This window comes from Physeter macrocephalus, chromosome 5, assembly GCF_002837175.3.
Source record: "Physeter macrocephalus isolate SW-GA chromosome 5, ASM283717v5, whole genome shotgun sequence".
Lineage (NCBI taxonomy): Eukaryota > Metazoa > Chordata > Mammalia > Artiodactyla > Physeteridae > Physeter > Physeter macrocephalus.
In genome coordinates, this window is record NC_041218.1 from 58434173 (window position 1) to 58449820 (window position 15648).

The window sequence follows — 15648 nt, forward strand, 5'->3', positions numbered from 1 at the left end:
AGGTCTTCTGCCCATTTTTTAATTGGGTTGTTGTCTTTTTGTTATTGAGTTGTATGAGCTGTTTGTATATTTTGGAAATTAAGCCCTTGTCAGTCGCATCATTTGCAAATATTTTCTCCCATTCTATAGGTTGTCTTTTCATTTTGTTTATGGTTTCCTTTACTGTGCAAAAGCTTATAAGTTTGATTAGGTACCATCTGTTTATTTTCGCTTTTATTTCTATTGCCTTGGGAGACTGACCTAAGAAAACATTGCTACAATTTAGTGACATAGCTTCTTTTAATGGTTGTTAATTAATGTCTGAGAACCAAAGAAATACATTATAGTACTTTATTTCTCTGTTTACTGATTTCTCTTCCCCTCTGGACTGTAAGCTCTGTAAGGACAGGAGGATAATCTCTATATCCCCAGCTGATATGTGGTAAGACTTTGAGTAACTAATTGGTGATTTTCAGTAACTAATTAGCAAATTAGATCCTAAGCTGAATTACTTATTGATTTACTACTTGACAACCCTAATTGCAAATCTGTTTTGTTTTCTCATATTAAGCATTTCTCGAGAGACTCTAAAAAGCAGGAAGAAATCAGATTACAGTCTAAATAAAGTGAATGCACCCATCTTAACAAATACAACACTGAATGTAATAAGACTTGTTGGTAAGTAGCTACACCTTTAAAAAAAACATTATTATAGCAGTTAAATTAGTCTACATTTGTTACCAAATCGGTTTTCATTGTGTACTCCAGTGCCACCACAGTGAATGATTTAAGATGGTCATATGTCAGTGCCTTCTCATCTTAATTGCTCCAAATAGTATAATACTAATATTAATGTCAGTTTTTCTTTTATAGTTAACTACTTAGAATTTGTGTCTTCCATTTTTTCTAAAATATTCCAATTAATAGAAATGTAGTGGAAAAATTCTCTGTGAGTTAGAGGTACATGTAGGATGATGATAATACCAGTTTTATATTTGCACAATATTTTGTACTTAATTGTTTCATTGATCTTTGCAATCTTCTTGTCAGATAGGCAGAGTGGATAGTGATTTTCTGGCATTTTCAGACACAAGAGTCTATAAACTAAATGTTCACACCATAGGAAATGTTGTTCTTATTACAGATAAGACCTTTATTGATGATTTTGTAGAAGGCAAATAGCATGAAGAAATGCCATATGAAATATTTAGGTTTGAAGAAGTTATGGATTTTTTAATATCAGCATTTCAAAATTTTATATGCTATCTCAACCTTTGTATTTCACAAATAGGTCTGTACATTTGACAAATAAGTTATAGGGATGTCTTCTCATGTTAATTAAGTCATCTATACTAGTCAAGAATCGTAGTGATTTTCTATAAAGATCTCTGTCTTTTGTTTATGGAGATGATAATTTCCTGTTGCCTGGTTTAATTACTCTTAGCTCTGATAAAATAGTCTGTGTTCCTGAAGATAATTTCTAAATTTCATTAATGAACAGGATAAAGAAGACTTTTTTAAGAAGTCCCACTTTCTTTTAGGGAAAATAGTGTGGAAAAGTAATAATGAACTGAGCAGAAAAGAAAAATTATGTATTTTTATGACACAGAAAAATGACAGATTCTAAAAAGCTATTGTATGGCTGATTATTGCTGGGGAATTAGCTTTTCTTCTTTATCCAAGAGAGCTAACTAAACCTAGCATCTTGAGTTAGTCTCTAGAATTTACAGAACCAGAATTAGAAGAATTCTGAAGAGGTCATCTGGTTTAATTTACCATAGAATGAGGATTTCTTTCTTTACTGCATCTGATATGTGGTGGCCATCTAGCCTCTGTTTTATGTCTTACAATTGTTGGAAGCATATTACTTTGCAAAACTACTCATTCTGCTATTAGACTGATTTAATTGGTAGAAATCTCGTCCTCATGGTAAACCAAAATCTCTATCTCTGTCTCTGTCTCTAATTCTACCCTCTGGTCTTAGTTATGCCCTTAAAAGCAAAAAGAGTAAGTCTATACTTTTTTCTCCTACTTTTCCCTGTGGTCACTTTTCAGATATGTGGTGGTAGGTATACTGTCCTTCCTTTCCTTGTAATTCCCCTTCCCCAATCCATTCTTCAGGGTCAGTGTGCTCAGTTGCCTTATATGGTCCTCACTGATGGATATTCCAAGTCCTTGTCATCCTCCTCAGTCTTCGGTACTCACTGTAGTTTTCAGTGTCTGGATACACACTTGAGATGTAGTTGAATGAAGTCAGCTTTTGCTCGGTTATGTTGAAGTAACAAACCCTAACATATCAGTGGCTTTCAACCCAGAGGTTTATCATGATGCATATTGACTCCTGATCATCTTAGTTCTGCCCCATGTATGTCTTCATTCTGAGATGTAGACTGAAAAAGTAGCACCAATCTGGGATTTGGGGAGAAGAGTAGAGCTGAACCATGTTATGACTCTTAAACCTGCCACTCTGATGTGCCACCCTGACATATCACTGGTCATAGCAAGTCAGGCTTGACTGGAAGAGAGAAGTGTACTTCTGTCACAGGAAGGCACAACCAGTCCAGGGCAGTGGACAAGGATGCATAATCCTCTTACAAGGAGTGGAGGTGGGGAAGAGCAGATAATTGGGGAAAATAATACAATCAACCACATTTAAGTGGTTGTATATTTTTTTTCTTACCTAGTTCAAAAAGGACTAGAGGTCATCATATTGCTTTTTACTCTAAAAGACATACATTCACTCAAATCAAATCAGATATAAAGCCACAACAAAATTGAGGAGGGGAAAGTCATGTTTTATTCAGTTCAATGCAGACAAATCCAAATCTTCACTTCTTGATAGGCATAAGGAAATGAAGAAACAATGCATTGTGCTATTCTCATTATCTAAGAAGGGATATTATAATGATAGAAGTGTGCTGCTGGTGCTAAGTTCAGAAGATAGTAACAACGAATTCTTATATAAGGATAACTGACCAACACAGTGGACACTGTTTTCTAACAGTGGACTTACAGAAACAGAAAAGCTGCTTTCTTATGGGCCTTTGTTAATCAACCATATAAAGCAAGAGCAGTCCTGAATAAAACCTTACTCAGGGAAGAGAATCTGACAGTTGTCATTTCAGTCTTCTTCCCACTAGATCTTTTCCTAGAGTTGCAGTTAGGAAACAAGGCCTAGTATGAAAATTTAACTTTCATGTCTTTCCATTTAGGGCTGGGATTAGGTGCTGCCATTATTCCCCAGTAGACTTTCATGCCTACCACTTTCTCTTTCCCTGGGATGTCTTTATCTTCATATTGTACATATTCATAAAATAGAACTATAAGGGAACCACTCACTAAGGTGTCTCCAACTAGTAAATGCACTATTCCAACCACGGTTGTTATTGCATAGAGGTGCTTGAAGACTATAAACTGGCAAAGGTAATGTCTCTTCTTACAAAGCCAGAAGTACAGTTGTGTAAATAAGATAAAGTTTTGGTGCCTGGGAAGATGAAGGAACTAATTGTTGGGAGACACATTTTAGAACATTAAAGGAATATTCAAAATGTTGTTTTTAAGTGGTATTTATTTGGCATAATTAGGAGAGATTAAACAAAAGAGTGTTAATGGGGCTTCCCAGCCCCAGATGGTACCTAAATCTGTTAGAAAGGCTTGGCGTTTTTCACAAGCGCAGAGGACCAATCAGAACGCTTGCTTGTGAAAAAAGAAAATCCTGTTAGCCTGACGATTTCTTGCAGACAGAGGCAGAGAAATTTTAGGTAATGTGTCTCATCACTGAAGTAGCCTTGGTATCCAAGGAGGCAGCTCTCACTTGAGCGGGTGTGATAGGTCTGAGGGGCAGAAGATAGGTTGCCGAAACCCATGTTTGTAAAACCTACAGACCTTACAACAAAATTATTACTTTAGCAGCTGGAAAAAATACACACCAGCACATGCACAGGACTTAACATTAAACCAGAATATGTACATAAGGGATATTTAGTCATTCTGTGGCTGAGTTGCAGTGTATATGATGGAGAACACAGAAATAGGAGGGAAGAAATCTCCTTCATTGGTATATTCTTTTAGGTGGGGCATTGGTATTTTTATTTTATCATGGAGTGTTTTAAATTGAAAAAGTAATGCATGAAAATGGTTAAAAATTAAAATACCCTGAGGTATAAACAAAACTCCTGACCTCCAAGTCTCCTTCTTCATTTATAGCATTTCCAGTTTGCCTTTATGTGCTCTTTATACCCATTGATGACCTCTCAACTTAGTGCACTGTAGTAAGGGTAACGAACATCCTTCCAGCTCAGATTCTGTTCTTGCTTTTGCCCCATCAGATTGTCAGCTCCTACATGAGGAGAGAGTTTGTCATCTTTGCAGCATATAGAGCAGCCAGCCAAGTGCTTTTCACTTTTGTAGGTGCTCAATATACATTGGACTGACAAAACTTAATTTGTAAAATCTGAGTGTTAGAGAAACACTTTTTGCTCTTCTCTTGTAATAATCCACAATGGAAGGAGCCCCTCACCCTCACCCCCGACCCATGCACATGTGTGTACACACACACACTTCCAGCACTTCTTTTTACCCTGTGTTCCCTCCTCTGCATAGGGTTGTGGCTCACTGATTGAATTCCCCTGGGCTGCCTTTCCTGTGGTAATCACACTCCTCTCTGCATTTCCTACGATGAGCTAGTAAGGCAGGCCCCGTCTTGTTCCTCTTGGGTGTAGTCCTTGTACATCCATGCTGCTACCTGGTTGGTTTCTTTGCCAGTCCCTCTGTGTGTCTCTTCCCCTTGAGTATAAGGACTCATGGTCTAGATTTAGGGTGAGAGAGGGGTTTTTTAAAATTGAAGTACAGTTGATTTACAATGTTTCAGGTGTAAAGCAAAGTGATTCAGTTATATATAGATATATACACAAACACACATATACATACATATATATGTATATATTTCTTTTTCAAATTCTTTTCCATTATAGGTTATTACAAGATATTGAATATAGTTCCCTGTGCTATACAGTAGATCCTTGTTATTTATTTTATATATAGTAGTTTGTAACCCCAAATTCCTAATTATCCCTTCCCCACTTTTGGTAACCATAAGTTTGTTTTCTATGTCTGTGAGTCTATTTCTGTTTTGTAAATAAGTTCGTTTGTATCATTTTTTGGATTCCACATATAAGTGATATCGTGTGATATTTGTCTTTCTCTGACTTTGCTTAGTATGATAATCTCTAGGTCCATCCATGTTGCTGCAAAGGATGAGAGTTTAAACAGTGCTTCCCCTGTGAAGCTTTTCCTCATCTTTAGATTAGGTTAGATTCCCTTCACGTAACATCCTATATATACTTCTCCCTTTTTGCATTCATGATAAGTATATTTATTTTAAAATAATAGCAGAGGTAGCTAAGACTTCTTGCTCTTTTATTATATGCTATGTAAACACTTCACATGAATTTTCTCATGAATTCTTCATAGTACCCTTTTTACAAACTAAATTGAAGCCCAGAGATAAATAACTTGCCTTTTGTCTGTCACACAACTGGTAAGTGGCAGAACCAGGTTGTCTGATCTTAGAGCCAGTAAGTTCTTATTTTCATGCTTCACAGCCAGTGGAAGACATCTGGAGCATTAATTCCTGGACAGAGTTTAGCAAGGTTATAATATAGGTTGGAGGCAGGAGTAGGAACTTCTCGCAGTTTGTAATTTGGGAAGAGATCTTTTCTGGTTATCTGGGCTATGTATTAGGTAACCTTTCTCCGTGTTCGCCAAGCATGCTGTGTCTACTGCTCTCTCTGTGCCCTCTGTCGGGAACTCTGGAGAGGAAGAGAGAGGGTGGTATGCATCTGACCCATATTTTGAACCACTGACCACATTTTTCCAACTAGGCTGGCTAACTTTAGAACCATGCTTCTATTTTTTATCAAGGTAGCACCTCTCACAGCAACACATTAAATGGTAAAGAAGAGCTTGTGGCGAAAAGCAGGTGTCTCCCACCCACCCACTGCTCCCTACCAGGAGTGTGAAGGCAATCTCTTGGTTTGTTTCTGTTTGTCTTTCTTCTAGTTGTAATTGCCCAGAAAAGGGTGATAAAAGTAAATGTTTTGAATCCTTGTCAATCTAAATATGTCTTTATTCTGCTCTTTCACAGAGTGACAATTTAGTTGGGTATAGAATTGCCGTTAAACATTACTTTTCCTCAGAAAATTAAAACCTCTAATGTTCTATTCATTTTATTGTAGGTGAATTTCTTCTCTCTCTCTCTCTCTCAAAATTCTCTATTGACGTATCTATGTGTGAGTTCTTTTTCATTTAGTGTGTTGGGTAGTTCGTGACCCTTTCAATATGAAGGTTCATGTGTTCCTCAGCTGTGACTGACACTACTGTTTCTTTGAGGATTTCCACCTCCCCATTTTCTTTAATCTCTTTCTTTGATTTCCCCATACTCAAGTGTTTAGTCTCTTAGGTTGGCCCTTTATGTCTGTCATATTTTTCTAAATTCTTTTTGCTGTACCTTTTGGGAGACTTCCTTTTTCCCATTTCTTTAATTTTTTATTTAAAAAATCACATTTTTAATGACTTTAAATCTTTAAGAACCCTTCTATAATCTGTGCTTTTTCCTGCCATATTCACCTTTTATAGGGTTTTATATAATTACTGTATTTCTCTTCATTAGCTTCAATTAATTTATTTTTTCTGGGACTAGCTTTTCTTTTTACTTTCAGTCTCTGAATTTTCCTCATGGGCCTGGTGATGTTTGATTATTCTTCCCTAAAATAGAAGGCCTATATAGCCATTGTGGGTGTCCTCTGCTGAGTAACTAGAACTGTGTTGGAGCTGGCTCTTTCTCCTTAGAATGAATCCTGACTAGGAACTTTATGTATAGAGTAGGGCAGGTCTGGGTGTATTTACTGGTAGCCTTTACATTATGGGGACAGATTCCCAAATTCCCAGAATGAGATAGATTTTAATCTGTGGTGCCAATATCCACACTAGTAACCTTAGCTTTTCTAATTTATTTTTCTTAAGTTTGCTCAATTTGGGTGGTGAGGGGGCTGTTTACTTCTTTTCAAGAGGAATCCTAGGGGGTTTTATTGTTTTTGTCTGTGGGAAAATTCTGGCAGCCTCTACAGTAGTCCCCCCCTTATTCGTGGGGGATATGTACCAAGATATCCCCTGTGGTTGCCTGAAACCACAGATAGTAGCAAACCCTATATATACTATGTCTTTTCTTATACATACATACCTATAATAAAGTCTAATTTATAAATTAGGCACAGGAAGAAATTAACAACAAAAACATAATAAAAATAGAAAAATTATAACAATATACTATAATAAGTTATGTAAATGTAGCCTGCCCCCCCCCCCCCTCCCTCCCTCTCTCTCTCTCTCTCTCTCTCTCTCTCTCCCTCTCTCTCTCTCTCTCTCTGTCTCTCACAATATCTTATTGTACAGATTTAATGCCTTTGCCATTTTAGCTAAGCACTTATCGCTTTGGCTGTATCTTTTGCAGTCTGAGGTGTGACAACAGAACTAGCATGAATTTCTTTTTCCTTCTTCCAAATTTCACAGATAGAAGATTCATTCTTACCACAGATCTTAGCAACCTCACCATACGACTTTTTTTCTTTCCTTATTAAGTCATGAACTTTCACCTTTTCACTTGAAAGAAGCAGTTTACAACTTCTCTTTGGCATACCCGAATTGCCAACATCACTACTCTTGTGTTTTGGGGCCATCATTAAATGAAATAAGGATTACCTGAACACAAGCACTGAGATACCACAACAGTTGATCTGATAACTGAGATGGCTACTAAGTGACTAATGGGCAGAATGTGCGGGACAAAGGGATGGCGCCAGATGGCACGAGATTTCATCATGCTACTCAGAACAACACTTGATTTCAAACTTATGAATTGTTTATTTCTGGAATTTTCTATTTAATATTCTTGGACTGAGGTTGACCGTGGGTGACTGAAACTGCTGATAAGGGGTTGGGGGGAGCTACAGTAATAACTGCTGGGGAAGAACAGTAACTGGGGGCATGTGGACAGGTAGTTTGTCCCATATGTAGACCTTCAATTAATCCGTCCTTTCTCAGTCCTATTTCTTGCTCCTGTTCTCTTGCTGTACCTGCTGCTTCTAAGCAATCACATCCTATCGGACAGCTTCCACCTTCTTTGTGGTTCTCTTTGCATTTTTCCATCAACCTGTTTCCATCTGCTGTCTGTCATCTAGTACAGGGGTTGGGAAACTATAGCCTGCAGGCCAAATCAATCTGACTGCCTGTTTTTGTAAATAATGTTTTATTGGAATACAACCATGCTCATTTGTTCACATATTGTCTATGGCTGCTTTTGTGCTATGACAGCAGAATTGAGTAGTTGAAACAGAGACCAGCAGAGCTGAGTATCTGCCACAGAGATTGAATGACATACAAAGCCTAAACTATCTAGTCTTTGGTCCTTTACAGGAAAGGTTTGCCAACCCCTAGTCTAGAAATGTTTTGAGATTTCTCATTTTTTGGTGATCATACCTACCTGCTGTTACCTTGTCACCCACTTCTCTTCATAGATGTTTTAATTCATTGTAAAATTCTCTTTTAGTTCAGTAAGTCTGAGGGGGTGCATAAGTTCCCTCAGGCCTCCAAAGGCCTACTCTGCCCTCTTGAACTGGAAAGACAGAGTTCTCACTCTTCTACATTTGAATATACTGGCAGCCTGCTTATCAATGGCTGTCTTCCATGTATGACCATGTAAGGTCATGGAAGGAGCTCTGTGAGAGAGCAGAGACTGTGTAGTTCCTTGTGTCTTAACACAATGACAAGAACATAGTAAGCTTTCAAAAAGTGTTTGTTGAATGTATTGAATGAGTGAATGAATATGTTTTTTTTTTTTTCAGAGCATTTGGGACCATCTAGTTTTTTTTTTCCTTCTGAATGCACATTTAAAATAGCTTTTACCTATTAAGAATTCATTTTTATATCTTTTCTTAACATGAATTATATGAACAATGGTTAATCTTATTAGGAATGGAGAGGAGCTTTGTATTCTGGATATGTATCAACCCCGATGTTTGCATCCTTCTTCATTCTACTATTCACCTGTTTAAAATGTTCTTTTATGGATTAAAGTAATATAACATTTTTTCATTTTTTTCCTTTATAGTATCACATTATTTAATGTGTAAATAGTTACAGTTTAAATAACTATATGTTTGCAGTCAATGAAATATCTGCACAGTGATCCAGAATGTTCTAGGAGCATATTTTCAAATATTTTTCAATTGAGATTTTTTTTTAAATGTCTGATTATGTGAAATAATTACAAAGAATGATTCTGAAACAAAAGATTTGTAAATAGGAATAAGAACAGAATCTAAATTGAATAGTTTTTACTTTACGATGTGTATGTCTTCCTGACCATCTATTATTTAGAATCATTTCTCATGTAAATTAAGACAGATGGACTGAGTTCTTAGATAATAAAGAAATGGTTTTGATAGTAGACATTTCCATTAGAGTAAATTTGTCATTTTTTTCTACTGCAGTTAATGTGTTTTCTCTTGAATCCTGGTGTCCTCAATAGTACCAATTTAAAATTTATAGCAGTTACATAAAGTAGAGCCAGCACCTGAATTATTTGCTCATTTGGAAATAAAGTAAATGGCCTGTTTTAACATCATCTGCAGAAGAGCTTTTTTTTTATAGATATGCTTCTTTCCCTATTATTTCCTATAAAAAATAAACACAATTAGGGACTCATTATTGTTTGTTATTTGATTCAGCCCATCTCCCATGCACCCTTCAAACACATTAACAAGTTTATGAATGGAGACATTTTGGTTTTTAAATTTTTTTCTGTAACTGTGTCATCTGTTTAGTGGAGAAAGAGTGGAATATTGGCATCTTCCAAAAGAAGGAATGAGGAGGATATGTTCTTGGCACTTTGCGAGTATTGAGCTCTTGAGTGATGTAGTGATAAAGAAATGTTCTCAGCCTCTGACGCTAGATTTCACAGGGCTAGGATTCAGGGGAGTGGGAAGTGTCTTCGACGTGTCCTTTTTCTTCTTGTTTTTTTACTTTTGCTATGTGTGTATAAGCTTATGAAAAGAACCCCACTCTTCCTCAAGTACATTGTCTTTTGTTTTATTACGCCTAAACATTTTTGAAGACATTGTTTGAAATGGAATCTCCAAGAAATGAGGAACTGTGTTGTTTGTACAGTGTCATTGTAGAAGAGTTAGTTTAAGAGTTCCATAAGTATAAGACAAACAGTAAAATATAATGATATGAAAAATCTTTGTGGGTATTTTTTTATATCAGTGCCATCCAGTAGTACTTTCCAAGATGGTTTAACTGTTCTGTATCAGTGCTGTCCAGTACAATAGCCACTAGCTACAAGTGACTATTGAGTACTTGAGGCATGGCTGGTGTGACTGAGGAATGTAATATTTCATTAAAAAAATATTTTGGTAAAGTAATTTTATGGTTTCTTAATTATAGACTAACAGATTTTAATTTTGTTCTATTTAAATTTTTTTCTTTTCAGGTAAATATATGCAGATGATGAACATTCTTAAACCAATTGCTTTTGATGTTATCCATTTCATGTCTCAGCTATTTGATTATTACTTGTATGCAATATATACCTTTTTTGGTCGGAATGATTCAGTAAGTCAACCTTTTGGGGGAGGAGTCTGTTTCTTTTAAAATTTATTTGTTTTTGTAAATGTAAAGTTCATTCTCTCTGTATAAAATACATAAATAACATTAATTTGAAAATTATCCATCAAAAATCCAACATATTATTGATACTAGCTTTTTGTGTGCCCCATCACCTTATTTAAAATACATTAATTTTAAGCTTTGATATGATAAACATATTGTATGTTATTCAAATTTTTGGCAGAAAAAGTGCAGCATCAATTTCTAACCTTGACATATTTTGGTGATGAAAAATGTGCACATTGCCTTGTTTAAATCTGGCCCAGTGTGTAATTATTACACAGTAAATGAGACATTTTAAATATTGGCTAACAACCTTAGCAGGCACTACTACGTTCAGAAGATAATGGCAAATATTTATTTAAAATAATTGAAAATCTTTGAACTGAACCTGCCACAGAGTTAATTTTCCTGCACCTCCTTTTTGTGTTTCCAAAGCTCTTGTTGAGTTTATCTTTTTCTACTCCTAAGGAGAATAGCACAGTATTAAGCAGGTAACTGATCTGATACTTGGGAATTATTATGTAGTTCACCTACATGTTTGACAGTTTTTCGTATAAAAGCATACTCATAATACTAACTTTTCACATACTATATTTTTTACCTTTTCAAAAACTTGTGAATTTTAATGGATAACTACATTCATCATATAAATGTTCATAGTCTTGCTGTGATTACAAGTATATCAAAGACATGATCTTTTAATATGGGATCTGAATTTCCTATGTTCTTAACTCTGTAGAATTAGAAAGAATACTAATATAATCAGAAACTAAGTTGCTGCAGAATTTGTTACTATAAAATATGTACTAATCCATCACTCTCAATAAATAAATATTAAAGAAGAAAGACATTCTAGAGTTTTAGCCAATTGTCAGAATCATTTGGTCTTCTACATGAGCTTTACTCTGTCTTCTTGGACTGTGCCTCTAGACCAGTGCAGTCTAAGAGACGTTTTGCAGTAATGGAAATGTTCTATATTTGTACTGTCCAATATGGTAGCCATAAGCCATAAGTGGCTTTTGAGCACTTGAAACATGACTGGTATGATTGGGGACTGAATTTTTAATTGTACTTGAGTTTAGTTAGTTTATCTTGAAATATAAATAGCCACACATGACTTGTGACTATCATATTAGTTAAAACAGTTCTGAACCACAGTTTTGATAAGATGTGTTCAAGTAGAGTCCTTCAGAAACTTTGGGAACTGAGTGCTTTTGGATGTGACTTTCTAGCTGATTAGATACTGGCACAGATTTGTTTACAGTAGGGTTCACTAGAAGCTGATGAAAGTTAGCAAAGTGCAGGTAGGTGCTCACTGTAAAATATGCTGCATATTTTATTTAAAATCTGTTATGTTTTAAAGAAAACATTAGTCTGATATTTTATATTAAAAGCATTTTTAATCCTGTAAGTCTCAGTAAAAGCCATTTCACTGTATTCAAACAATATTTTTAATTATACGGTTTCTTTCTATCTGGATTTTCACCCATATGCTGTATTAGAAACAGTTTGTTTTCTATGAACCAGAACAAAATGTGCATATAAGCGAGTTTGTATGAGTGAATACTGCATTTACTCTACCTCTTACTTGCACTTTTTAACATGGCTACTGCTGCTTCCTTCCCAGAAGAGAGAGAATTATATGAGTGAATTTAAATGGTTGCTGTTCATGGAAGAATAAGCATCTCATTGTGTACTGGTGGTTCTAGAAAGTCATTGTCCGGGAGGGGGGACAGGTTAAGAGATTTTTTTCTGTTCATACTAATTACTCCTGAAGCTCCTACTCTTCACTGAACTGGTTATAGCCTACTACATCATGTTGTAGTATATATCTAATCCATTTGATTCTATTATAATGTACTCATAGTATTGCTTTGTCTTGCCTTGCCTCAAGCCTTCTGTTGTTCAACTCCTGAGTTATGTTTTCCTTGGTCCTTCCTGTTCACATTCTTTTGTGAAGACCATTCTATAGGTTACTTTAATGCAGTAGTAAGCACATAGTAGATTCTTAGGAGAAATGGATTGATATCCTAATTATTTCTTTTTTAATAATTTTATTTATTTATTTATTTGGCTGCATTGGGTCTTTGTTGCTATACGCAGGCTTTCTCTAGTTGTGGCAAGCAGGGGCTGGTCTTCATTGCGGTGCGCGGGTTTCTCACTGCAGTGGCTTCTCTTGTTGCTGAGTATGGGCTCTAGGCACACGGGCTTCCGTAGTTGCAGCATGTGGGCTCAGTAGTTTTGGCACTCGGGCCCTAGAGCTTGTGGTCTTCCGTAGTTGCGGCACATGGGCTCAGTAGTTGCAGCACGCGGGCTTCCATTGCAGTGGCTTCTCTTGTTATGGAGTACGCGCTCTAGGTGTGCAGGCTTCAGTAGTTGTGGCTTGTGGGCTCTAGAGTGCAAGCTCAGTAGTTGTGGCGCACGGGCTTAGTTGCTCTGTGGCATGTGGGATCTTTCCGGACCAGGGCTTGAACCCATGTCCCCTGCGTCGTTAGGCAGATTCTTAATCCTGCACCACCAGGGAAGTCTGATATCCTAATTATTTATTTATTTATTTATTTTTGTGGTACGCGGGCCTCTCACTGTTGTGGCCTCTCCCGTCGCGGAGCACACACTCCGGACGTGCAGGCTCAGCGGCCGTGGCTCACGGGCCCAGCCGCTCCGTGGCATGTGGGATCTTCCCAGACCAGGACACGAACCCGAGTCCCCTGCATTGGCAGGCGGACTCTCATCCACTGCGCCACCAGGGAAGCCCCTAATTATTTTTTATCCAAGTAAATCTTATGAGGGTTATTACTTGGCAACGGTTTGTGAGCCTCATTTAAAGTTAACTTTCATTAATGCAACTGTTTTTTTCTAGAGAGCCTGATTCAAAATCTAAACTTTTAAGAATGAATTAACTTCCATTTCTGGGCATGAGGGACTGAGACCTTATTAGATGATATTTCCTGCAGAAAACAATTATAAAACCTGGATGTTTTGTAAAACAAAAGGCAACTTCTTGAAGATGCTGGAGAGTGAACAGAAGCATATAGACTCTGGTGGGAGTTCACGCTACCCGTTGGGGAAAAGGAAGCTATAAAAAGAAATTCCGGGCTTCCCTGGTGGCACAGTGGTGGAATATCGAGAATGTATATTATAATCCATAGAAGAATAATGAAAAATAATACAAAGCACTTTAACTTTTGCCTACAGGAAAATTAAAGTAGGATTCTAAAAAAAGAAAAAATCATATAATTAGAAAAAGCAGGAAAGGAGAAACCAAGGAACAAAAAAGAAAACATGTAACGGTAGATGTAAACCCAGCCACAGTAAATGTTCCTGGACTAAATACTCATATTAAAAGGTAGAGGGCTTCCCTGGTGGTGCAGTGGTTGAGCGTCCACCTGCCAAGGTAGGAAACACTGGTTCGTGCCCCGGTCCGGGAAGATCCCATATGCCGTGGAGTGGCTAGGTCCGTGAGCCATGGCCGCTGAGCCTGCGCGTCCGGAACCTGTTCTCTGCAATGGGAGAGGCCATAACGGTGAGAGGCCCGTATACCGCAAAAAAAATAAATAAATAAATAAAATAAAATCAGTGTCACACGGCTGTGTTACTTCTGGAGACTTTAAGGGAAGATCTGTTTCCTTGATTTTTTCCAAATTTTATAGGCCACCTGAATTCCTTGGCTTGTGGTCCTTCTTCCTATAATCAAAGCCAGCAGGCCATAACGGTGAGAGGCCCGCGTACCGCAAAAAAAAAAAAAAAGGTAGAGATTGTTAGAATGGATTACAAACAAAGCCCATACTTAATAACAAAAAGCATAGATTGAAAGCAAATGGATTGAAAAGATATGCCATGCAAACAGTAAGTATAAGGAGGCTGCAGTGGCTATAATATGAGATAAAATAGGTTTGAAAACAGAATGTATTACCAGAGATAGAGGGATTTCTAATGATGTGTAAGGATCAATTCAATTGGAAGACATAATAATTATAAATGTATATGTGCCTAGTAACAGAGCTTCAAAATAGATGAAGCAATAATTGACAGAATTCAAGAGGAAATGAAAAAATTCAATGACAGCTGGAGATTTTAACACCAGAGTAACTAATAGAACAAGTTAGATAGAAAATCAGCAAGTACACAGAAGATTGGAACAACTTTTTCAACCATTTTGACTTAATTGATATTTATAGGACAACATACCTAACAATGGCAGGATATATATTCAAGTGCAGATGGTACATTTATCAGGAGAGACCATATATTCTGGGCCATTAAACATGTTGTAATGAGTTTAAAACATTGAGATCATACAGAATATATTTTCTAATGTCAATGTAATTAAATTGGAAACCAATATCAATAAAATAGGAAAACCTAAGTGTTTGGAGATTAAACAACACACATCTAAATAAAGATTGGGTTAATGAAGAAACCACAAAAGAAATTAGAAAATATTTTGAAGTGAATGATAATGAAAACAACATATCAAAATTTGTGGGATGCAGCTAAATCAGTGCTTAGAGGGAAGTATCTAGTATTTAGCTTTACCTCTTCTTTTCCAATCTGTATGCCTTTATTTTCCAATCCGTATGCCTCATACAGTATATATATCTGTATGATGAGGTCAATTACAAAAAATTGACCACCAGCACAATGTAAAATAAAAGTGGTGAGAGTTGCCAACAAACACATGAAAGAATGCTCAACATCACTAATCATTTAGTGATTGCACTGTTGGTGGGAATGTAAATTGATACAGCCACTATGGAGAACAGTATGGAGGTTCCTTAAAAAACTAAAAATAGAACTACCATACGACCCAGCAATCCCACTCCTGAGCATATGCCCTGAGAAAACCATAATTCAAAAAGAGTCATGGGCTTCCCTGATGGCACAGTGGTTGAGAGTCTGCCTGTCGATGCAGGGGACACGGGTTCATGCCCAGGTCCGGGA

The 15648-nt window shown here is 36.7% G+C and overlaps 1 protein-coding gene across 2 annotated transcripts in view; it reads left to right on the forward strand.

Annotated features, from left to right (window-relative positions):
- The window catches only part of VPS50 (VPS50 subunit of EARP/GARPII complex), a 138737-nt gene that overhangs the window by 104429 nt on the left and 18660 nt on the right, over positions 1-15648 (forward strand). For both annotated transcript variants that reach the window (XM_024130486.3, XM_028490011.2), the window contains 2 exons: positions 551-657; positions 10529-10650. In XM_024130486.3, the coding sequence (XP_023986254.1) occupies positions 551-657; positions 10529-10650 (229 nt within the window). The remainder of the gene's footprint in view (positions 1-550; positions 658-10528; positions 10651-15648) is intronic.